General features: G+C 56.9%; 2 protein-coding genes across 8 annotated transcripts in view; one reads left to right on the forward strand and one right to left on the reverse strand.

The window, feature by feature from the left end:
* Window positions 1-220: 220 nt before the first annotated feature.
* Window positions 221-13,357, forward strand: ZNF276 (zinc finger protein 276). Of its 2 annotated transcripts, none has more exons than XM_039846574.1 (11): window positions 221-631; window positions 4,149-4,452; window positions 4,725-4,771; window positions 5,012-5,337; window positions 6,230-6,276; window positions 7,297-7,380; window positions 10,804-10,914; window positions 10,988-11,063; window positions 11,171-11,288; window positions 12,634-12,733; window positions 12,807-13,357. In XM_039846574.1, exons 1-11 carry the CDS (start codon window positions 415-417, stop codon window positions 13,051-13,053), a joined length of 1,677 nt encoding a protein of 558 aa, XP_039702508.1. In that variant the 5' UTR covers window positions 221-414; the 3' UTR covers window positions 13,054-13,357. The 2 variants fall into 2 exon arrangements, with proteins under 2 accessions (XP_039702508.1, XP_039702507.1); XM_039846573.1 differs by having other exon boundaries at window positions 222-631; window positions 4,891-5,337; window positions 6,230-6,308.
* FANCA (FA complementation group A) overlaps window positions 11,443-21,860 on the reverse strand; it is a 43,317-nt gene continuing 32,899 nt past the window's right edge. For 3 of the 6 annotated variants that reach the window (XM_039846566.1, XM_039846565.1, XM_039846564.1), the window contains 13 exons: window positions 20,903-20,987; window positions 19,549-19,715; window positions 18,984-19,089; window positions 18,448-18,507; window positions 18,209-18,313; window positions 17,331-17,440; window positions 16,243-16,387; window positions 15,104-15,166; window positions 14,635-14,737; window positions 14,240-14,315; window positions 13,933-14,089; window positions 13,716-13,808; window positions 11,443-13,492 (listed from right to left, as the gene is read on the reverse strand). In XM_039846566.1, the coding sequence (XP_039702500.1) occupies window positions 13,385-13,492; window positions 13,716-13,808; window positions 13,933-14,089; window positions 14,240-14,315; window positions 14,635-14,737; window positions 15,104-15,166; window positions 16,243-16,387; window positions 17,331-17,440; window positions 18,209-18,313; window positions 18,448-18,507; window positions 18,984-19,089; window positions 19,549-19,715; window positions 20,903-20,987 (1,378 nt within the window). In that variant the 3' untranslated portion in view covers window positions 11,443-13,384. The other 3 variants (XR_005649407.1, XR_005649408.1, XM_039846568.1) reach the window with 3 other exon arrangements.

A 21,860-nucleotide genomic window follows, 5' to 3' on the forward strand; every position in this document is an offset into this window, starting at 1 on the left:
GGCCGCGCGGGAGCCGGCGCCGCCCGGGCAGCGGGACGGGCTGGACCGCCGCGCGCACTTCCGGCTGCCCCGCCCGCCCCGCCCGCGCCGCGCGCCCCGCCCCGGGCCGAAGGGGCGGAGCGCTTGGCCTCTCCGCGCAGTTGCCGCGAGTGCGTGAGCGCGTAGGCGCCACGCCGACCCGCGGGGCCCCGCCGCGCGCCCCCTCCCCGGGTCGCGCCCCCTCAGCGCTCGCCGGCCCGGTCGCCCGTGCCCTGGTCCTCGTCGCCGGCCGCGGTCCCCCCGCGGGCGGGAGCGAGCGAGCACAGCCCCGCCGGGCGGCCGAGAACTCCGGGCCGAGCAGCCGGGCTCACGGAGCCGGGCGGAGCCGAGCCGGTCGAGCAAGGCGGAGCGGGGCGGAGCGCCGGGGCCGCCGCCATGAAACGGGACAGGCTCGGCCGCTTCCTGTCGCCGGGGGCGACAGGGCAGCGCGCGGGCTCCGGAGGCGGCGGCGGCGGCGGCGGCCGTGCCAGGGGCCGACCCGCCCGTAGCGAGTCGAGCGTGGATGAGGCGGCGGCCTTGGTGGCGGCGCGGCTGGGGTGGGGACCGGCGCGGGCCTGCGGGGACGCGGGCGAGGATGGCGCCGACGAGGCAGGTGGGTCGCGCCAGTGACCACGGCCCCTCAGTGATCACGTCCCCGGGGCCCTTCTCCCTCGGAGTCCTTGGGCTACTCGGAAGCAGGCGAGGCCTCCCTGGCGTCCGCGCAGCGCGCCGGGGGTGGTGTTTCGCAAGACAGCTGACCCCGCCACCTCCGCGCCCTTTAAGTCCTGGGTGCTCGAGCTCTGCCGGCCACGGGCCTGGCTTTCAGTCCTGGCTTGGCGCCGCGCTCTGTGCCTGAGACAGTTGCTCAGCGTCCCTGAGCCCCAGACGCCTGCCCGTGAAAACAGAACAAGCGGGTTCAGTGGAGTGTGTGTGCCTAGTCCCCGTCTGGCGGCTGGCATGTGTGGACGTGGTGCTTCTGCCCCTCGGCCTCACGCCGCTCTGCTTTAATCCTCCGGGGGCGCGGAGACCCGGAGGCAGAAAGCGCGTGGACACCACCCCTGCGCTCTGGTCTCCGGAGGGTGGTTGGAAAGAATCCAGTTTCCAACGTCGCTTATGAACGTACATAGTCGTGGAGGCACTTACTCAAAAAAATTTTTAGAATTAAAATTTTTTACTGCTCTGTAGTTGATGCACAGCATTATATTGCTTCAGGTGTACGAGGTAACGATTCAGTATCTGCATATGCTGTGAAACGGTAACCACAGTAAGTCTAGTTAACGCATCACACGTCGTTTTTTCTTATGCTGAGAAGATCTCTCTTAACAGCTTCCAGATACACAATACAGTATTAATTGTAGTCACTGCCATGCATTACATCACCGTGGCTTCTACCAGTGGAAGTTCGGACCGTGTGACCACCTTCACCCAGTTCACCGATGTCTGCTCCCAACCCTGGCTATCACCGCTCTATTCTCTTTATGAGTTCGTGATTTTTTTTTAGATTCCACATATAAGTACGATCAATGGTGTTTGTCTTTCTCTGACTTGTTTCACTTGACATAATGCCATTAAGGTCCCATCTATGTTGTCACAAGTGGCAAGATTTCATTCTTCATGGCTGAATAATATTGTATATGTATATATCTATATTTATATTTACATATATCCCATCTTTATCCAAATATCCACTGATGGATTGACGGATACTTAGGTGGTTTTCGTCTTGGCTACTGTAAATAATCCTGTAGTGCACATGGCGCGTATACCTTTCTGAGTTAGTGTTTTCGTTTCCTTCGCATAAACACCTAGAAGTGGGATTGCTGGGTTATAAGCTAGTTCTAGTCTTAATTTTTTGAGGAACGGCCATACTGTTTTCCATAGGGGCGACACAAGGGTTCCCTTTCCTTTACATCCTTGTCGACACTTATTTGTTCTCTTGTGATGATGGCCACTCTGACAGGTGCGGGTGGCAGCTCCTCGTGGTTTAGGTTTGCTTTGCCCTCATGGTTCTGACCTTGAGCAGGTCCCAGAGTAACATTGCTTCATTTAGCATAGTTTTGTTATGAAGTCGATTAGATGCCATAGGAACTTAACTTGTTTATATCAGTTAGCCTGTGGTCACATTGGTTTCTGTGTACGTCCTTTCACACGAAGACTTACTGTACCTATTGGCCATCTGGATTTCTTTGGAGGAATGTCGATTCAAACCCTCTGTTCGTTTCCTACTTGGATCGTTTGTGTTTTGCTGCTGAGTCGTATGAGTTCTTTATGTGCTTCGGATTTTAGCCCCTCACCGGATGTGTGATCGGCAGCGATTTCCATTCAGTACGTTGCCGTTTCATATAGTTGATAGCTCCCTTTGTTGTGCAGAAACTTTTTAATTTGAAGTAGTTCCTCTTATTTTTGCTTTTGTTGCCTTCGCTTTTGATGTCAAATCCAAAAAATATCGCCAAGACCGTTGTCAGGGAGTTTACTGTGTTTTTTTCTAGGAATGTTATGGTTTTAGGTCTTTCAAATCTTTAAAATTTCGAGTTGATTTTTGTGTATGGTGTAAGATAGTCGTCCAGTTTTCCTAACACCATTTCTTGAAGAGACTGTCCTTTCCCCATTGTATATTCTTGGCTCCTTTGTCATAAATTAAGTGACTGCATATGTGCAGATTTCTGGGCTCTCTAGTCTCCCATTAATCCGTGTGTCTGTTTTTATGCCAATACAGTATAGCTGTAGTGTAGTTTGAAATAAGGGAGTGTGATGCCTCTAGCTTTGTTCTTCTTTCTCAAGACTGCTTTGGCTATTCGGGGTCTTTGGTGGTTCCATATAAATTTTAAGGTTGTTTTGTTTCATTAAAAACGCCATTGGAACTTTGATAGGGATTGCATGGAATCTGTGGATGGCTTTGGGTAGTGTGGACATTTTAACAATATGAATTTTTCAAGTCCACAAAGTATTTTTCCATTTATTTCCGTCTTTAGTTTCTTTCATCGGTGTCATATTTTGCAGCATACAGGTCCTTTATGCCTTTGGTAAAACTTATTCCTAGTTATTTTATTCTTTTTGATGCGATTGTAAATGGATTATTTTCTTGATTTCTCTTTCTGATAGTTCATTATTGGTGTATAGAAACACAACTGGCTTCGCATATTGATTTTATATCCTGTGACTTGACTAAATTTGTGTATTAGTTCTACAGTGTTCGCTGAATTCTTTACGGTTTTCTATATCTAACATGATATTTGCAAATACACACAGCTTGCTTGCTTTCCTTATGATTTGGGCCTTTTATCTGTCTGGCTGCTCTGGCCAAGGCTTCCACTGCCATGTTCAATGGACATGGTGAGAGTGGACACTTTGTCTCGTTTCTGATTCGAGAGGAAAGTTTTCAGCTTTTCACCACTGAGTATGACATCATCTCTGGGTTTGTTATTCTGGCCCGAATTCTGTTGAGATATGTTCCCTCTAAACTCAGTTTGTTTAATTTTTATATGAGTGAATGTTGAACTTCGTTAAACACATTTTTTGCATCTATCGAGATGATAGTATGTTTTTATCCTTCATTTTGTTAATGAGCTGTATCTCGTCGGTTGATTTGTAGATGTTGAACCGTCCTTGCATTCTTGGAATTAATCCTACTGGGACATGGTGTGTGATCCTTTTAATGTGCCGTTGAATTCAGTCTGCTGATGTTTTGTTGAGGATTTTTGCATTTGTGTTCATCAGGGACATTGGCCTGTGATTCTCTTTTCTTGTAGTGTCCTTGTCTGGCTTTGGTCTCGAGGTAATGCTGTCCATTACCAGCATTTAGAATTCATTAAGAGGCATTTAGAGTTCTTCGAAAGATTTTCTGGGCCAGAAGGCCCTCCGCTGGCCACATCTTAAAAAAGGTTGTACATTCAGCTGGAAGCCCATAGCCGGAGCCCTGCCTGTGGCCCAGACATGGGCTTGTGTTTTAGGAGTGTGTACGAGGAGGCCCCACGGAGGGCTCTTCTCCAGGGGAGGGGCTGGGAGGCTGGCAGAGCTTGGGCCTTGCCTCCCCTGGGCCACGTTGCTCACCTCCTGGGAGCTTGTGTCTTGTGTGCCTTGTTCAGCAAGCAGTCTCGCCGGCTGGCTTAGTGTCTCCTGTGCTTGCCCAGGTACCGGCCGGCCTCTTGCCATGGGGCACTGTCGCCTCTGCCACGGGAAGTTCTCCTCCCGGAGTCTCCGCAGTATCTCTGGCCGGGCGCCAGGGGAGAGCTCAGAGAGACCACCGCCAGGGGCGCGGGTTTTCACCCGGGACTTCCAGCGCCTGCTGGGGGTGGCCGTCCACCAGGACCCAGCTCTGTCTCAGTTTGTCTGCAAGAACTGCCACGCCCAGTTCTACCAGTGCCACGGCCTCCTCAAGTCCTTCCTGCAGAGAGTCAATGCCTCCCCGACGGGCCACCGGAAGCCTTGCATGAAGTAGGCGCGCGCTCCTTCATTCACTCGGGGGTGTTCCGGGGCTACGCACCCTGTGTGCTGTGGCTGTTCTAGGCACGAGGAGGGCCTGGTGGGAACCTCTGGTGTGGGGAGACCACGGTGCTGGCACAGCAGACGCTGTGAGCACCAGTGCAGCTGGTGTGCGGGAGGTGAGGGCCGCTTGTAGCTCGGGACGTGGAGAGGCTGGTGACGGGCGCGCGGGGCTGGGCCTGCTGGCTGCCCGGCCCTACTCACGGCTGCGCTGATCCTTGCAGGGTCGGTGCCCAGCCCCCGACAGGGGCGGAGGAGGGAGCGTGCCTGGGTGAGTGCCCCCTACCCTGCGCGGGGCGCGGGGTGCGTGGCGCGTGGCGCGTGGGTGGGCGGGCGCGCAGGGGCTGGGTGCTGACCAGCCACGGGCCGCTTCTCTGTGCCTTTCCTCAGTGGACCTCATCACCTCCAGCCCCCAAGGCCTGCGCGGCTTGGTGGGGTGGGTGCACGGACACGCAGCCAGCTGTGGGGCCCTGCCCAGCCTCCAGAGGACGCTGTCCTCTGAATATTGCAGCGTCATCCAGGCTGTGTGGGGCTGTGACCAAGGCCACGACTACACCATGGACGCTGACTCCAGCTGCCGGGCTCTCCTGCTGGACAGCACATTGGCGGTCAAATGGACGTGGGACAAGGAGGTGGTCCCACGGCTCACCCAGCATCGGGGGTCCAGCCCCACGGGGGCTGCCCCTCAGAGCTCCTGGGGCAGAGCGAGCACAGCTGAGGCCGAGACCGAGACGCTGCCTGGCGTGGACACAGCCCAGCCTCCTGCAGATGGCAGCCTTGTGGGGCCTGGGCCGGGCCCTCTGCCTCTCCCAGGCCTCCCCCCGAGTGGGGCCCCAGGTAGGAGGCTCCTCTGGCCTGTCGGACCGGGATTTCCAGTCTTGAGCTAGGCAGGGCCCTCAGCAGGGAGCGGTGTCTGCGCCACTGTAGGCAGTGGGGCTGTGCCATGTGCAGGGCCAGGGAAAATGACAGGAGCTGGCCTCAGTGCCTCCCCGTGGGCATTTGACAGCAGGGGGGGGCTGAGAATCCTAGCAGTTTCTGCAGGGGCTCATCGCTGTCGGGCCGAGGGACCGAGGGCGGGAAGGGTGCAGCCCTTGCCGTGGGTGTGGGGGAGGACAGCTGGCGCCTCTGAGGCTGTTTTGGGTCATTTCCTGGGCCTTACCCAGCGTCCTGGTGACACCCCAGTGGGACCGGCAGGGACAGGCTCCTCTGCTGAGTGGCTGAGGGGAAACACAGGGCCCTTGCCCGGGCCCGTGGCCCTGTGGGTCGGGTGCAGCTTTTGACGGACGTCGCCTTAGGAGGGTCCGGCTGGCTTCCCACCTGCTCTGTCGGTTTCCTCGGGCACACCTGTCTCCGTGCAAGTCCCTGGTGGCATTTTGGAAAAGCGCAGCTCCCAGGAAGACGATGGGAGGGTGGAGGGACAGACACGTAGACACTGGGCGAGGGTGCTGTCGGAGGGCCTCAGGGCCGCATGCGGTGCTTCGGTAACAGGGACGTTTTAAAGTGTGCCGACACATCCGTGAAGAGTGAGTCGTCCCACGCGGAAAGGGCTAGCCGGCCTCGGCCGGCAGCTGGGGCTTCTGGTGCTCAGCGCTGCCCACGGTGTGGGGTTTGAAGCTGGGGACCCCAGGCCCCCGTAAGGCAGGCTGTGTCGTCACAGGCCACGCCTCCTTGCCGGGAGCCGTGCCCGCACCGCGTGTCGGTGACAGCAGCCTTGTTCTTTGTTTCTCAGGGCAGTTGGGTGAGAAGCAGGTTCCGGCTTCAGCCGCGGATGATCGGGTAAAAGACGAGTTCAGTGACCTTTCTGAGGGGTGAGAGAAGAGTGGGTTTGAACAGCCTAAAATTTCTCCTTGGAAAACCAGACTCCGCCACCCTGGGGGCTCACTGCCCGCGTCCTGGCTGGGGGCTCCCGGGTCCCAGAGGGTACTCGCCCCGGTGCAACTACAGGGGAGCAGGACCGGGCGCTGTGGAGCTGAGCGTGGGGCCCTGGGACTGTCTACTTGTCCAGGTCCTCGGCCACGTGCCGACCCCTCGTGTTCCCAGAGCTGGGGAGCCAGACTCTGGCCCTTCGTCGTGACACGCGTGCTCCTGGGCCACTCTCTGCTCTGAGCCAGGACGCAGTCACACCCCTGTGCCCTCCCTGGGAGCCAGGGCTGGAGCGTACATGCACCCTTGTCCATACGGGGAGGAAAACAGTTCGAGTGTGACTCCAGTGGGGTGCCAGCTGCAGAGGTGCCAGGAGGACTGAGTGCGGGTGCAAGACACACCCTGGGACCAGGCGTGTCACGGGTTGTCCTGCAGGCCACCAGCCAGCCTCGAGCCTTTCTGTGTGGACGGGTGGCGGCCTGTGGGGGAGGGCCGTGGCGAGCCCGCCAGGCTCCGTCCGCTGCCAAGCGAGCGGGTGGGGACCCGGGCTTTGGGGTGAGGGTTCCGGACACGCAGAGCCATTCCGACCTTTGCTGCCTTTGACAGGCGCTCAGCCATGGGGTGAGGCGATGTTGGAACCTGCCCTGACTCAGAAGGCCCCCTTCTGGGAGGGTCTTCACGCCCGGCCCAGGGCCCCCACACAGGCTCCTTCCGAGTCGGGGTTCTGGTGTGAGGAGAGCGTGGCTTCTGGGGGCTTGTCAGCTTTCCATTAGGAGATGGGGTCAGAGGTTTGGGGGCTTTAGGGTCCTTAAGACTTTCTCGGGAGAACTATAACATGGAGCACGGGGATCGCATGGTATTTTCAGACAGGAAGTCGCACTGGATCTGTCACTCACCCCAGGGCTTTGCTAAAGGTTCTCTCTTCTTCCCTAGAGACTTCCTGAGCGAAGACGACAGTGACAAGAAGCAGAACACCCAGTCCTCAGACGAGTCCTTTGAGCCTTACCCGGAAAAGAAGTAAGGGGGACAGTGTCGCTGCAGGTGCACAGGGTTGGGGGCCATGTCGCTCGGGTAACCTCAAAGCCTGCGTGCACCCTCCTTCGGCATGTGTGTCTTAAGTCAGTGTGCCCGGCCCAGGGCAGTGTGCCTTCTGAGCGAGCCGAGGTGTTTGCAAGGTCAGCTCTGGGACCCGGCGTGTCACTCCGTGAGGTGACACAGCCATGTGAGGGCGGCAGGAGCCCCGTGGGCATGACCCGGCCTCATTCTGGAAGCTCCTTTGCTCCGCCTGTGCCAGTCCCGGCCCCCACCCTGCACCTGCTCTCAGCTCTGCCTCTGGCATTGATTTCTACACTACTTCCTGTTGAGTTGCTCCTGTGACCTTGTCTTGACCTTCCGTTTTCAGGGATTTATGTTGTCCCCCTTACTGAGAACGTAGGGTCCTGGCAGGGAGGGATTTTTGCCTGTGTCACTTTCCTCCCAGCCCTGTGCCCAGGAACACCTAGGGCCCTGCAGTCAGTCAATGGCTGGCTTGGGCACTGCCCTCGAGCATCTCCCAGCAGAGTGCAGACACGAGCACCATTTCCCCGGCCCCGAAAACGCCAGGCCAAGCTGGGTGAGCAGACCCAACTTCCCCTCTCCTTTAGGTTCTGATGTGGGTCACGGAGACGCGGGAGCAGGCGGTCTGGGGGGCGGTCAGGACACAGGGCCGCCAGCGCCGCGCCCTCCACGTCCGCAGTGACCCGCGCGTGAAACCCAGGGGCTCTCGCGGGGCGTGCGGCCCGGGGCTGGCGAGGAACGGCACACCGCCCGTCACAGTGTGGCTCAGACTGGGTGCCTGTGCCACACGGAGGAGGGGACACGTAGCCGGCCTTCAGAGAACAGTGATGTGAGAGACAGGGAGAAGCTTGTGCAGTGCACAGGTTCTGTAGGGAGGGACAGCTATGTGTAACCTTTTCTTAGTTGTGGTAAAACACACATAACAAAGTTTGCCATTTTCAAGTGCACCATGGCATTAGACACATTTGTAGTCACGCAGCTGTCACCACGGTTTCTGAACTTTTCAGCATCCCGAACAGAAACTGCTCATTAAATGGCACGTCCCCTCCCCCAGGGCCCCAGCAACCCCTACCCTAGGAGCCCATTTCGTTTTGGGGACCTCATAGGGGTTAGGATCCGACAGCGTGTGTTCTGTGCCTGGCCTCTTGCATGAGACTCGTCTCCGTCACACGTCAGAACACAAGCCCTTCCTGTGGCGGAACGGTCTTGCCTCGCGCAGGCGGCCACACTGTGGACCCAGCCGTCTGGCGTCTGGGCTGTCTCCACCTCTGGGTGTTGCGACTGATGCTCTGAACACTCGTGCACACCTGTCTGGATGAGTCCCTGCTCTCAGTTCTTTGGGTACACCCAGCAGCAGAACGGGGTCGGGCGATAAACCTGCCGCTCGCTGGCATCCCCGCCCCCAGTGCAGGAGGCTCCCAGGCTCTACGCAGCCCGCCCACGCTGTCACTGCCTCTGCTTTGGGACAGTCATCCGGTGCGTCTCACTATGGTTCTGATCTGCATTTCTCTAACGATGAGTGACCTGGGACGTCTTTTCTCGCGCTTACATCTTTTTTGGAGAAATTTGTATTTAAGTCCTTTGCCTGTTTTTTGATTGGGTTGTTTGTCTTTTCACTGTTGAGTTGTAGGGTACATTTTCTCCTATTCAGTGGCTTATGGTTCTCACTCTCGAATGTCCTTTAGTGCACAGAATTTTTAATTTTAAAGTCCGATTTACTATTTTACATTTGTTGCCTGTGCTTTTGTGTCAGTTCTGAGAAACCACTGCCAAATCCAAGATCATGAAGATTTACCCGTTTTCTTCTAAGACTTTTATAGTTCTAGCTCTTATAGTTGGGCCTTCGATCCATGAGTCGCTTTTCGTGTGTCACGGAGGCCAGGGATCCGAAATCACTCCTTTGCGTGTGGATTACCCAGCGTCCCCCGCTTTTGTTGAAGAGACTGTCTTTTCCTCACTGAACGGTCTTGGCACCCTCGTCAGAAATCAGTTGAGGGCTCATTTCTGTTCTCAGTCCCTTTCAGTTGGTCTGCACGTCACTTGTCTTTATGCCAGCCTGTTTCGATTCCTGCAGTTTTGTAGTTAATTTTGGAGTCAGAAGTGTGAGGCCTACAGCATGGTTTTCAAAATGGTTCAGTGTACCGTGAAATTTAGGACTTTTTTCCTATTTATGCAGAAAACACCATTGGGATTTTAGTAGGAAATGAATCTATAGATTGGTTTTGCCACTGCCACCTTAACAATATCGTTTTCTAATTGATGAACGTGGGGTCCATTTACTTAAGTCTTTCATTTCTGTCATCAGTCTTGTCGTTTTAAGTGTATGAGTCTTTCACCTCCTTGGTTAAGTTTTTTCCTAAGTATTTTATTCTTTTTGACGCTATTACAACTGAATGAGTCGTTTTGTTTCCTTTTTGGATTATTCCTTGTTAGCATATAGAAAAAGACTGTTTTTTGTGTGTGTTGATTTGTACCCTGCAGCTTCGCTTAATTTATCTTGGGTGTGGATTCCTTAGGGTTTTCTACGTGTCAGATCATGTCATCTGTGAAGAGGGGTAATCCCCCTTCCTTTCTTCGGCTGTTTTTCCTTGCCAAATCTCCCAGCTAGGGTGTCTAGCACTGTTTTTAACAGCAGTGGTAGAAATGGTGTGTCTTGTTCCCGGCCTCAGAGGGAAGCTTCGGTCTGTCACCAGGAAGGGTGAGGTCAGCCCTAGGCTTGTCCTGTGCGGCCCCAGACATTCCCTTCTGCTCCTGACATATTTCCTTAACTGTCTGGGAAAAATAGTGTGCATGTCTCTTTAAATCTTCGAGCGCCGCTGCAGGAGGACGTTGCTGCGTCGGGGCTCGTCCCTACGGTGCACAGCCCCACCGTGTTGGAGGACAAGGCCCCCCTTGCTTGCCTCGCCACCTGGCCCCTGCGGCAGGGCTGAAGAGTGGGGGTGGCAGTTGGTGGAGCTCACAGCTCTTCTCAGAGATGGCGCTTCTCTCCTCTGGGACCCTTGGTGGCTGTGAGTCCCCCCACCAGGCTCCAGAGTTCCAAAATGGCCTATTCTGACCTTCTCTCGCTCAATGGCTATTCTGGCAGAGGGACTGGCCCTCCAGGCCTCCCTGCTGCGCCATCCCTCACGGCGTCTCCAAACACTGGAACTGGGGGCTAAGGCGTCTGCCCGGAGCCCCCCACCCCATCACTGGCCCTCCTGCGGGCCGTTCCGGCGCTGGTGGCCGAGGTCCCACAGCCGGGCCCTGTCAGCACGGAGCTGGACGCAGGTTCGCCGCGGACGCTTGGGGAAAACCCCGCCTCACGTGGGAGGAGAGCACAGGAGGAAAATGAGGACCGGGTCCCGAGGTCTCTCGTCCCCGACCTGACTTTGTCTTTTTTTTCAGGGTCTCTGGCAAGAAGAGTGAAAGCAAAGAAGCCAAGAAGTCTGAAGAACCCAAACTCCGGAAGAAGCCCGGCCCGAAGCCAGGCTGGAAGGCCAAGCTGCGCTGTGAGAGGTGAGGCGGGGGCCGGGGTGGGGGGCCGCCCACGGGCAGCGGCTCCACGGCCCCAGCGTGTGCTCCATTGCAGGGAAGAGCTGCCCACCATCTACAAGTGCCCCTACCAGGGCTGCACGGCTGTGTACCGGGGCGCCGACGGCATGAAGGTGAGCGGCGCCGAGCAGCTGGGCCCTGGGCCAGCCCCATCTCCTTCTGGGGGTAGCAGGTGCTGCGTGACCTGCAGCCGGGCACTCAGGGCCATGTGTCCCTGCAGAAGCACATAAAGGAGCACCACGAGGAGGTTCGCGAGAGGCCCTGCCCCCACCCTGGCTGCAACAAGGTGTTCATGATCGACCGCTACCTACAGCGCCACGTGAAGCTCATCCACACAGGTGTGTCCTGACCCCCCACGGGAGCAAGCCCGATTTGGTCCTCTGTGCATCCCTGGTGTGCAGTGTGGGCAGAATGGAACTGGCGGCAAAGAACCCCCAGGGCCTTTCTAGGAGTTTATCGTGTTTTTTTTTTTTTTTTTTAATCATTACTTTAAAACAATGACGTGCTTTATTGATAACGGAAATAACCGATGTGCACTGTAGAAATTGTGAAAAATAGTAAAGCACGAAGATGGCAGTAAGTGCCCCTCCTGCACGGCCGTCAGCACTGACGGCGACTTCTCTGCACACACGTTACAACCCTGGGCTCAGGGTCATCGGTTTTAGTGCCTGATCCACACGACACGTCGGGAAGCGCGAGGACCGCACATGCCTGTGCATGGTGGCTCCCCAGGCAGACGTGGCATACCGCGTTTAGTCTCAGCCGGTGGTCTTGCCCCTTTTTAACTCAGTAAGCCTTGTGATTTGCCTTTTTCACTCAGATTTGTCCACTTTATTGCTGGATCGCATTTACTTGTAGGGGTTTCATCATGAAACTTTTCCTGTGTTTTGCTTTAAGCGTTCTTGTACATGTTGTGTCTCCTGACACAAAATTCCCTCAGGTTGGGCCTTCGAACTGTGTCTCAGTGCAGACACCAGTGGTGACAACCATTAGCAGTTTTCTGACCACAGTAGAGGAATGACTATACACTGTCGGGCGATGGCACGTCAGGGACACGCCCACCTGCGGGGCTGATTCCGGTGCCTGTAGGTGGGCAGGCGGGCCGTGAGCGGCACTGCCCCGGGGCCCTGGCCAGGAGTAGATTCAGCGCTCTAGAGTTTGACCGTTCATTTTTGTTCCGGACTGTAAGAAACTTGTTTCCAACGTGGGTACCCAGGTGAGTCTAACAGGGGGCGAGCCCCAGAGTGGCAGAGGCAGTGACGAGTGACCGGCGACGCCTCCTGACCGGGTTTCTGCTGAGAATTTGTGCTCAAGGGAAGAGGCCTGATGTTTAAAAAGCAGGCATCACGTGCACACAGTGACTTAGCAGCGGTCCCCAACCTTTCTGGCATCAGGACCGGTGCTCCTGTGAACAGCTAATGCCTGGTGACATGAGGTGGAGCTGAGGTGGTGATGCTGGCGCTGGGGAGCGGCTGCACCCACAGACAGAGCTTCACTCGCTCGCCCGCCACTCACCTCCTCTGTGCAGGCCAGTTCCTAACAGGCCAGAGATCAGTACCAGTCCACTGCCCAGGGATTGGGGACCCTTGACTTAGAAAGGAGCCTAGCCAGGTGACACTGTCTGTCTGCCTGCCGTGTCACGGGAGGGCTCGCGGGGCCAGTAGTCACCCTGTCTCTCTTCAGAGGTGCGGAACTACATCTGTGATGAGTGTGGACAGACCTTCAAGCAGCGGAAGCACCTCCTTGTCCACCAGATGCGCCACTCCGGAGCCAAGCCTCTGCAGTAAGTGTGGGCCGGTGCCTCCTCGTGGCCACACCGGCCCCTGCATCCTTGCTCACCTGCCCCTGTCTCCCAGGTGTGAGGTCTGTGGGTTCCAGTGCCGGCAGCGGGCGTCACTCAAGTACCACATGACCAAACACAAGGCCGAAACCGAGCTGGACTTCGCCTGTGACCAGTGTGGCCGGCGGTTTGAGAAGGCTCACAACCTCAACGTGCACATGTCCATGGTCCACCCTCTGACGCAGACCCAGGACAAGGCCCGGCCCCTGGAGCCACCGCCTGGGACCACGGAGGGCCAGGCTGTGAAGCCCGAGCCCACCTGAGGGCGCTGGGTGGGAAATGGGGTTGAAACGATTAATGGCTCCTCATGGCAGCCCCAAGAGCCCCACTCTGCACCCCAGCCCTGCGTGGGTGGTGTGGGCTCCGTGCAAGGCACGGGCAGACTTGGTGCCTCCACTCCGGGACCAGCAGCTTATTTTCATGCAAACTCTATGAGACTTGGGGCCAGACGCAGGTTTTAAATAATTGATCCCTCTTCCCCACTAAAGCAATTGAGGACATTTGTAATCCATTCTTTAGTGCAACAAGAGCTGCACGTTGTACGCGTAATAAATTATTTACAAAGGAGCTGGTTGTGCCCTGTGCAGGGTCCACTCAGAAGAGACGGGGCTCCTGGGAGAGTCCAGTGTCGGGCGTGGCCTGCCATCTGCTCAGGAGGGCAGCTCTCAGTTCTGGGTCACAGTCTCCATGAGTGGCCAACAGCTGCAGGAGAACAGGGTGCTCAGTGCAGCCCAGATCCTACACACCAGGGGCGCAGGACAGGGAAGCTGGCAACCCGAGCTGACCCATAAGTGGCCATGGCAGCCACAATGCCAAGTGCTGGACGCCGGAATTCTCATTTTACACAAGGTATGGGACCTCCGCGTCCTCAGATTTACATAGTGACTTGTGTTTAAAACCACTTAGGTGAGCGTCTGGCTGTTACCTCTGCCATGTTTGAAAAGCTCCTTCTCGGACACCGAGGTATTGACTGCAGCAGGAAAAGACGGGCTTTTGTCACTAGGCCCACAGGGTCATCCTAGAGAGAACAAGCAGAGCACGGGTCAGGGGGCCACCTATGTGCCAGGAGGGACCGTCACTGGCCTCAGGCCCCACACAGCTTGCCACGGGGCCCGTGGGACATGCCCGGCCCCGGCACCTGCCTGGCCCTGGAGCTCCTGGCTCCTGGCGGCCAGAGTGGAGGCTGCACTTGTCTCCCCGGCCACAAAGAGGGCCAGCAGCTTCAGGTACATGTCCACAGCAACGTGCAGGAAGGTGTCCTCCCGGACGGGGGCATCTCCGTCAAAGTACGGGAGGAGGCTGAAGGGAAGAGGTCACAGAGGTAAGTGGCAGTCAGCACAGAACAGTTACGGCTCCCTCTCCCACCTGGGTGGAGACCCACAGTAGTGCCGAGACACGGGGCTGGGGCGGGCAAGCGCGTGGGCCCCGTGGGGGCCGCAGGGCCGTCACCTGTAGAAGGCGAGTGGCAGCATCCTGACGTGCTGGTCGGGGGCCAGGCGGAGGAGGACGCGCCCCAGGCCGGCATCTGCAATCCGAGGGGTCAGTGTCTCCAGGGGCCCCTCGTGTGCCTCTGGGAGCCATGACGGCCCGGCGGCACCCCGGGGTCCTTGGCACCCCACCACATTCTCTGGTTGTTTAAATGAGCTCATGCTGCATTGATCCTGACTGAAGCGGGGTTCACGTGCTTTGCACAAAGATAACCATTTGAAAGTTGCTTCTGAAGAGGTAAAGCGTCAGGGGTCCTAGCCTGACTCTGGTGGGTCACCTGCATCCTTAGCCAATGGCCGGTAACTAGGACAGACACGGGTCATCCATTCGCTTTCAGGTGTCCTTGGATTTCTTACCTGTCTCGGTCAACTGGAAGAGCTGCAACCAGGGTACGTTCCTCTCCTGCAGACACCCCAGGATCTCGGCGCACACGCCCATAGCCTTCACGAAGTCGGCAGCCTGTGGCCACAGAAGAGGGACCATGACTCAGATGAAAAGTGTCTGCAGAGCTGGACGCGTGGGGCAGGGGACGACCCCATCACAGAAACAACACCGATGGGAGCCCTTCCCAAGTCTGAGTGCTGATGCCCCATAGGCCTCCAGAGGACGGGGCTCGGGCAGGAGGAGGCGACCAGGGGTCCTCAGTGCCCAAGTTCAGAACAGAGGCTCGTGGTCTAGGTGTTGCCACTTGAGTGAGCACCCGACTCTCCTGAGAACCCTTCAGAATGGGCTTCCAGAGCCCCACCCTGACTCTGGAGGTCTTCAGGGAACGGGACCTGTGATTTCAAGCACCTAGACGCCCACCCACAGCGAGGGCTGACTTACGTGTGGGGTCAGATGTGACGACACCAGGCCCATCAAGGAAAAGAAGAACAGGAAAACCAACAGCTGCAAATGCGGACGGGGACACTGAGAACATCGCTGCCTGTGCCTTCTGTTCCCGCCCAGTGACCCCAACCCAGGGGCGCACGTGTCCCTCCTCAGCATCTGCAGGTCTGGGTCTAAGTCGCTCCTTTAAGTCGATCTCAGGGAGAAAACTTTCCGATCCCTTCTAAACAATTTAATTGAGAATAAAGCAGCACTGCCCGGGTCATTTCACGCTTATCTTTAAGCGACGGCAAAGCGACAGCAGTGAGGGACCGGCCGTGCCAGCTGCCCAGCCTCACTCCCCGTCCAGAAGTGTCTACACCCCGGAGACGAACCCACAGGCAGGGGCCCCAGGGGCATACCCCGCTGTGTGGGGTCTCTGTGGACCCTGTCCCCTCGGCACACCAGGCCTGGGGACTCTGGAGTCATTCACAGCCCTTTAGACACACACAACCTGAACGCACACTTGGAAGAACCTCTGGAGGTTGCTTACTGTAGGTTATAATTACCAGAAAGACTAGGCTCGGCAGGGGCCTCGGCTGTCAGGCGGGCGCTGACGTGCCAAGCTGACAGGACCCTCGCGTTTACAGAGCCAGCGGCTTAGCGGGGGAGAAGCTGGTGGGAGCGCCACAGGGCTGGCTGTCCACTAACTCACGGGCGCCCCTCCCCTGAGTGAGGGGCTCCGAGTCCAGAGTTCAGAACGGCCCCAGGCGCCAGCTGCCCCACCCTCCTCGCACCGCCCTGTCTCGGCAGCCTAAGTGCACGCAGACCGCAGACCGAGCTACGGAAATGGGGCACAAAGCTTCCACTGGACAGCAGACGGCCCCGCCCTGGGTTGTGGCAAACATAATGCTAACTAGAAACACTTCAAAACTGAAACGTAAGGCACTCTTTTTACCAGTGAACTTGAGAGTCAGTCTTATTAAACCTATAAGCCCAGTAAGTTTCACTTCTGAATAAAGTGACAAGAACTGCAAACTTGCCGTCCGTCCTCAGAAAAGCTCAGTGCATTTAGGTGAACCCTGAGAAACAGCGCTGATCAGAACACGGACACGAGCTTGCCAGGAAAAGGAAAAGTGGAAGAATTCTCTCCTTGCCTCCTCCCCCTGGCAGACCAGCTTCTCCAGGCCGATCCGGTTTGCTTCCCCGGCTCGTTGAATTGCGAAGTACAGCGCGGCAGCAGAGACCCAGGCCGGGCGTGGTGCGGGGGACGCTGGAGATGCTGCGTCAGGGGAGAGGAAGCTGGGAGGTAAAGAGATGTGTCATCACAGGAGCCTCACCACCATGTCGCCACGAAAACCTAAAGTCCTCATTCCTGTAACTGTCCCGATGTCAGTCCCGCCCACCCCCAGTATGGCTGGAGAGGAGCTTCAGAGCCGGCAGAGGCCAAGTCTGCAGAGGCCAAGCCTGTCACGGGCCCGACCTTGGTATAGGACCGTTTCCGGCTTGCTAGCATGCCTCTGTGCCGAGGACACGGTGAAGCAGGAAGGCCTGGTGAGGCGCCTGGTCCGAACTGCCTGAGCTTTGAAAGGAGGTCATGGGTCACAGGCTCGTCACCCAGGGTGCAGCACCTGGACCCTGGTGCACCTACCCTCCTGCTTGCTCAGCCCTACTGACCGCAGTCTGATGCTCAAAAAGGCGCCCCAGCGGCTCACAATGGCTGGAAGCTACTGGTGGAGTTGCACAGCGACTTAGGAGACTGACATCTGCTGCGTCTCTGTGGACTTAGGGTTGGTGGGCGGGACTCACTCTGATCTTCTAAGAGTCCCAGCACCCCAGACCCCGACCCTGCTGGGAGACGCAGGTGCCCACTAGGGATGAAATCTCGCGTCACAGAGATGTAAGGAGGCTGGAGACCAGCAGTCCTTCTGATCACCTCTAAGCACACGTCACCCCCAAGTCCAGCAGGACACTGAGGACTTGAGCCTGGCACTAGGCTCACAGGGTCATCCTAGAGAGAACAAGCAGAGCACGGGTCAGGGGGCCACCTATGTGCCAGGAGGGACAGTCCGCGGGCCCACTCTGGAGTGAGGGGAGACGGCAGGTGGCCAGGAAGCCTCAGCACGGTTTAACTAGTTAATTAGGCTGGACTCTCTCCCAGAATGTTCTGGAACTTCTCAGGAGCCTGTGAGCTCAGTTCTTCCCCAGCCCGCAGGCCCCTTGAGCACCCAGCGCCGGCACCCACCTCTGGGCGAACCGCTGGGCCTCGTGCAGCCTCTGCAGCTCTCGGGGCAGGGGGCCCGGGACGCACCTCCAGCGACAGCGGAGCTCGCGTTCCAGGCGTGGCCACCACAGCTCCCGGAGAGAAAGATCACACGTCAGCACGTCCGGGTTGACTGTGCTCGTGACCACGGCAGGTCAGGGGGAGAGATGGGCGCCAGCCCCAACGCTTCATGACGTCAAGGGCAGGCTCACGTACCCCGGTTAAGGCTCGGAGCCATTCCACGAGGCACACCCCTCCCCATGCGCAGAGGACACTGGACTGGACGGGAAGGCCTTGCCTGAGGTTCACCCTGTGTGTGTGCAGCTGGCCCCTCTGCCCAGAACTGGGTCCAGCCCTCCAACATCCTACTCGGGTGGGTGTGTTACAAACAGCACAGCTGGCTTCCAGGGCATTCCGCCCAACTGAGCCAGAGGCTCCGGCTGGGCTGGAGCGTGTGGCTGTGGGGGAGGAGGAGAGGACGCACGCCCTCGATTCTGGCACGTCTGCTCACACGAGGGCCGGCAAGTCCCGAGACAGCAGCTGGGACAGCGGCCGGAGCAAACGGCCTAGATCTTGGGACGGCATGGGCGCTCATGCCCAACTGCAGCCGATGCAGGATGACAGCACGTGGCTGAACAAGCCTTTTGCTGTTTTCAGGTCTCGATGCTTCCTGAGGGGCGCAGGGATGCAGGCAGGGGACCTGTCACCCCCCCCATCACGTCCTCACATGTCCTTCTTCCCCCCACTGTTCCCAAAGCACAGCAACTAGAGTGAGGGTTAAGTGGGGTAAAGGACATGTCACCGGGAAGCCCCAGGTGGCCCTGAGCTGCTGGTGACACCCCGAGGGCGGCTGGGCCTACCAGGGCGGAGGTCAGAACCAAAGGGCACTCGGTCTGGCACAAGGTCAGGGCCAGGTTGGCCGCCAGGGAGGGGTCTCTGCATCGTAAGCAGGCGTTGAGCAGTCCCTGCAGAAGGGAATGTGCCAGAAGTTTAGCGGTTTCACGTGGGCCCTGAAATGCTGGCTTCACAGTGCCACCAGATGCGAGGAGCCGGGGGGTCTGAGCAAGCACGTGGGAGGTGCAGAGGGAGAGGGACTTACCCGGAAGAAGTGGACGACGACCGCGTGGGTCAGGGTGCCTCCGTGCAAATACAAGTTTCTCTGCAAAACAGTTCAGTCCAGTGAGAAGGGACCAAGAGGGCGCGGGACAGCATCTGCTCAGAGGGCTGAGCTGTTGGGGAAACAGCTGTGAAGACAGCGGCCTGGTCACAGCACACACTGTCAGGAACCGTCCCCACTCACTGCCTCTGCACATGGCTCCCTGTGCGCCAGACCCCCGCCTGCCAGCTCGTGCTAACGCGGGCTGCAGGAAGGCAGGGCGGCCTGGCGGCTCAGCCTGCACGTCTCTGCTGTCCTTGGACCTCCTCTGACAGCTTCCAACAGCATTTGGGAACTCCGAGGAAAACAGCCTTTGGTACAAATGTAAACTTGCTACGTCCCCTCTGCTTCCCGGGTCCCCTTCTATGGCTCTGCCTGACTGGATGGAACCTTAGTTCACTCTCGTGATACTTGTGCATTTCTGAAAACCAGGAAAATACATCACCCTTCTGTCCCAAGGTCACTTGCCCTGCACCTACCAGCTCAGAGTTGACCAAGTGGAAGAACTCGTCACAGTTGGGGGCAGCTGGCTGCTCTGCCCGGGGGCTACTGACAAGAACAGACGGGGGCAGGCCAAGCAGGATCCTTGGAGAGAAGGCACTGTGTCCACGGCGGAGGCATGGCTGCCTCTGCTTCCCGCGAGCACCTCGGGTCTGCAGCCCCGCTGTCCCCACGAGGGCTTGTGCTCAGCACCTGGGCCCCACCGCAGACACTCAGAATGTGTCACCCAAAAGCCAAATCGCAAGTTGTGGAAGAACCAAGTGCAAGGACACACCGGTCTAAGAGAGCAGCCCCCCCCCTCCCCGGAACAGAAACGGCATCGTGTCACTGTCGTTAAGTGCGGCCGCGTGACATCTGAGACCTCGGGTCTCCCTGTCTTGACGAGAGTTCTTTTAAGCTGTGTCTTTCAGTGGACAGATTCCTGAGTCTGAGCAGGAGGCTTTAATCCCAAGTGCTCTCTACAGCCCTAGGCCCTGCTGTCTCTGAGAACCCCAAGGAGGTGCCGGCATGGGCTGGGGAGCAGGGGGCGCACGGTGCTATTACCGTCTGTACATGAGTAGCTCCCGCTGTCTCTGAAGACGGGAGGCCACATCCCACCCGCTTGCCAGAGCTTGGAGCCGTCTGCGGAAAATCCTGAAAAGGAAGTGCCCCCCAGCGGGGGAAGGGCCATGGGGTGCCGCTGGGCCCTGCTCCAGGTCGACCACCATCTCCTGGAAAACAGCAAGGCCAAGGCGCTCGCATACTTTCATCTGTTCCCAGACACGAAAACAGAGTCCTTGGGGCTTCTGTCAGTCCCAGTGGGGACCCTGAGATGGGCCTGGGAGGGAGGGCTCTACCAAGGCTAAGAAGAGCAAGTGGCACAAGTCCTTATCACTTGAAAATCATTGGGAAATTGCAAAAATTTGCAAAAATATGACTAGAACAAAGGACACCTTCACTCGGCTTCACTTACAGCTGACATTTTACCCCATTTCTCATTTGCTCTGTCCCCGTAGTGTATGTGCACACACCTGAGGGTGAATTACATGCAAGGCAGGTACACAGCGAGCACCTGGTAAACGTGTGACACCGGCACACATCTCCTGCACACGCTGATGCGGAGAAGCAGCCACGCGCCCCGTCATCACCCGCCACGCACGACTCATACTGTGCCTGTCCCTCCGTCACGCCCTTCCACATCAGTATCACAGACATGGACGGCAAGAGGTCAAGATGAGGGGCGGGGAATAGGGTTTCTTTTTTGTAGGGTTTTTACAAGTTTGTAAGTAAATTCTCCCAAGTACTCCAAAGCACGCCCTCCACGGTCTCCCTTCCATTCCGCACATTTTCTAAAGAGCGGCAGCAAGTTCACTGCCAGGAAGCGAACACCGCACTGGACCCTTGCACTAGGGGGCCGCGGAGACGGGCGGGGCCTCGGCCTGCGATCTGACGCAGAGCTCACGCTCAGGGATGACTTGGTGCCCCGGAGAGGGCTGAGGAGAGCGACGCGCCCCTGCCGCCTGAGGCACCAAACGACACTGGGACAGAGCAGTCTTCTGACCTCCAAACCCCGCAAGCTCGTGACCCTGCGCCAGGGCCTGCGCCAGACAAATGGACCAGAACAAGTGGAGCAGCGACCGCGTCGTGAGCAACACCAGCATTTCTTAATCGCCTCTATTTTCAGATTTCAACGTCCCAAAGCCTGGAGGTGATTCCAGAAATACAGCTCTTGTGCCTGTCCTTTCACGACGTTCCCTGGGTTCACTCACAGAGCACACTGTCGCCCTGGCTCTGCCATCGTGTGCGTCACGTCAGTTTCCATCCTGCTCAGTTGCCTGGGGCCTGTTACGGACATTCATAGTATCTCACAGGTGTCCCGAAGCGGTGAACACACCGCGTGTCGCATCTTCTAACTCACCTGCAGCCTGGAGAGAATATCCCGATTCCACGTGCAGCCCCCGAGAACCAAACCAGAATCCTCCGCGTGCTCGCGACTCTGTGAACTGAAACGCAAACGCAGGGAAAGCCTGAGTGTCTCCCCACTGTGCTGAGGTCCCTGCTTCTCTTCCTGTCTCCAGTGGTGCGTGGCCACAAGGCCAAGGCGGCACTGGGGACCACTGACGCAGTAACCAATAAACCGTAAAACCTGTGACCCAAGACTCGCCACCCCCATCCAGCAACACAGAGCAACAATCGCGAACCATGACCTGGTAGGAGTTATCCCAAGAACGCAAGGTTGGTTAAAAATCTGAAAATGATACATATATCAATAGAATAAAAACCAAAACCCACAGGATCACCTCAATATACACAGACAGAACTCAACGTTCTTCATGATTAAAAACGCACAACGAACTGGTAGATGGGAACTTCTTCAACCCAATAAAGGGCATCGATGACAAACCACGGCTGACGTCACACGTAACGAGGAAAGACTGGAACTTTCCTCCTAAGATCAGGACAAAGACAAAGATGTCGCCTCTCATTGCTCCCACTCAGCACTACAGTGGAGGTTCCAGCAAGAAAGAGAAGGAAAGGCATTCAGGTAGAAAGGAAGTAAAAATTAAACCATCTCTATTCACAGATGACATGATCTAATATATAGAAAACCCTAAAGAACCCACAATAAAAAAGTATAAAAGCAAATCAATTAGTTCAGTGAATTGTAGATAGGAAATCAACACATAAAAATCAGTTATATTTCTACACACTAGTAACAAGTAATCCAAAAATGAAATTAAGACAATAACCTCATTTACAATACTGTTAAAAAGAATAAAATACTTAAGAATAAATTTAACCAAGGAGGGGCAAGACATATGCTTCAAACTACACTGTTGGAAAAAATTTTAAAAAGCCCTAAATAAAAGTAAAGA

Source organism: Pteropus medius, unplaced genomic scaffold, assembly GCF_902729225.1.
Source record: "Pteropus medius unplaced genomic scaffold, Ma_sr-lr_union100, whole genome shotgun sequence".
Lineage (NCBI taxonomy): Eukaryota > Metazoa > Chordata > Mammalia > Chiroptera > Pteropodidae > Pteropus > Pteropus medius.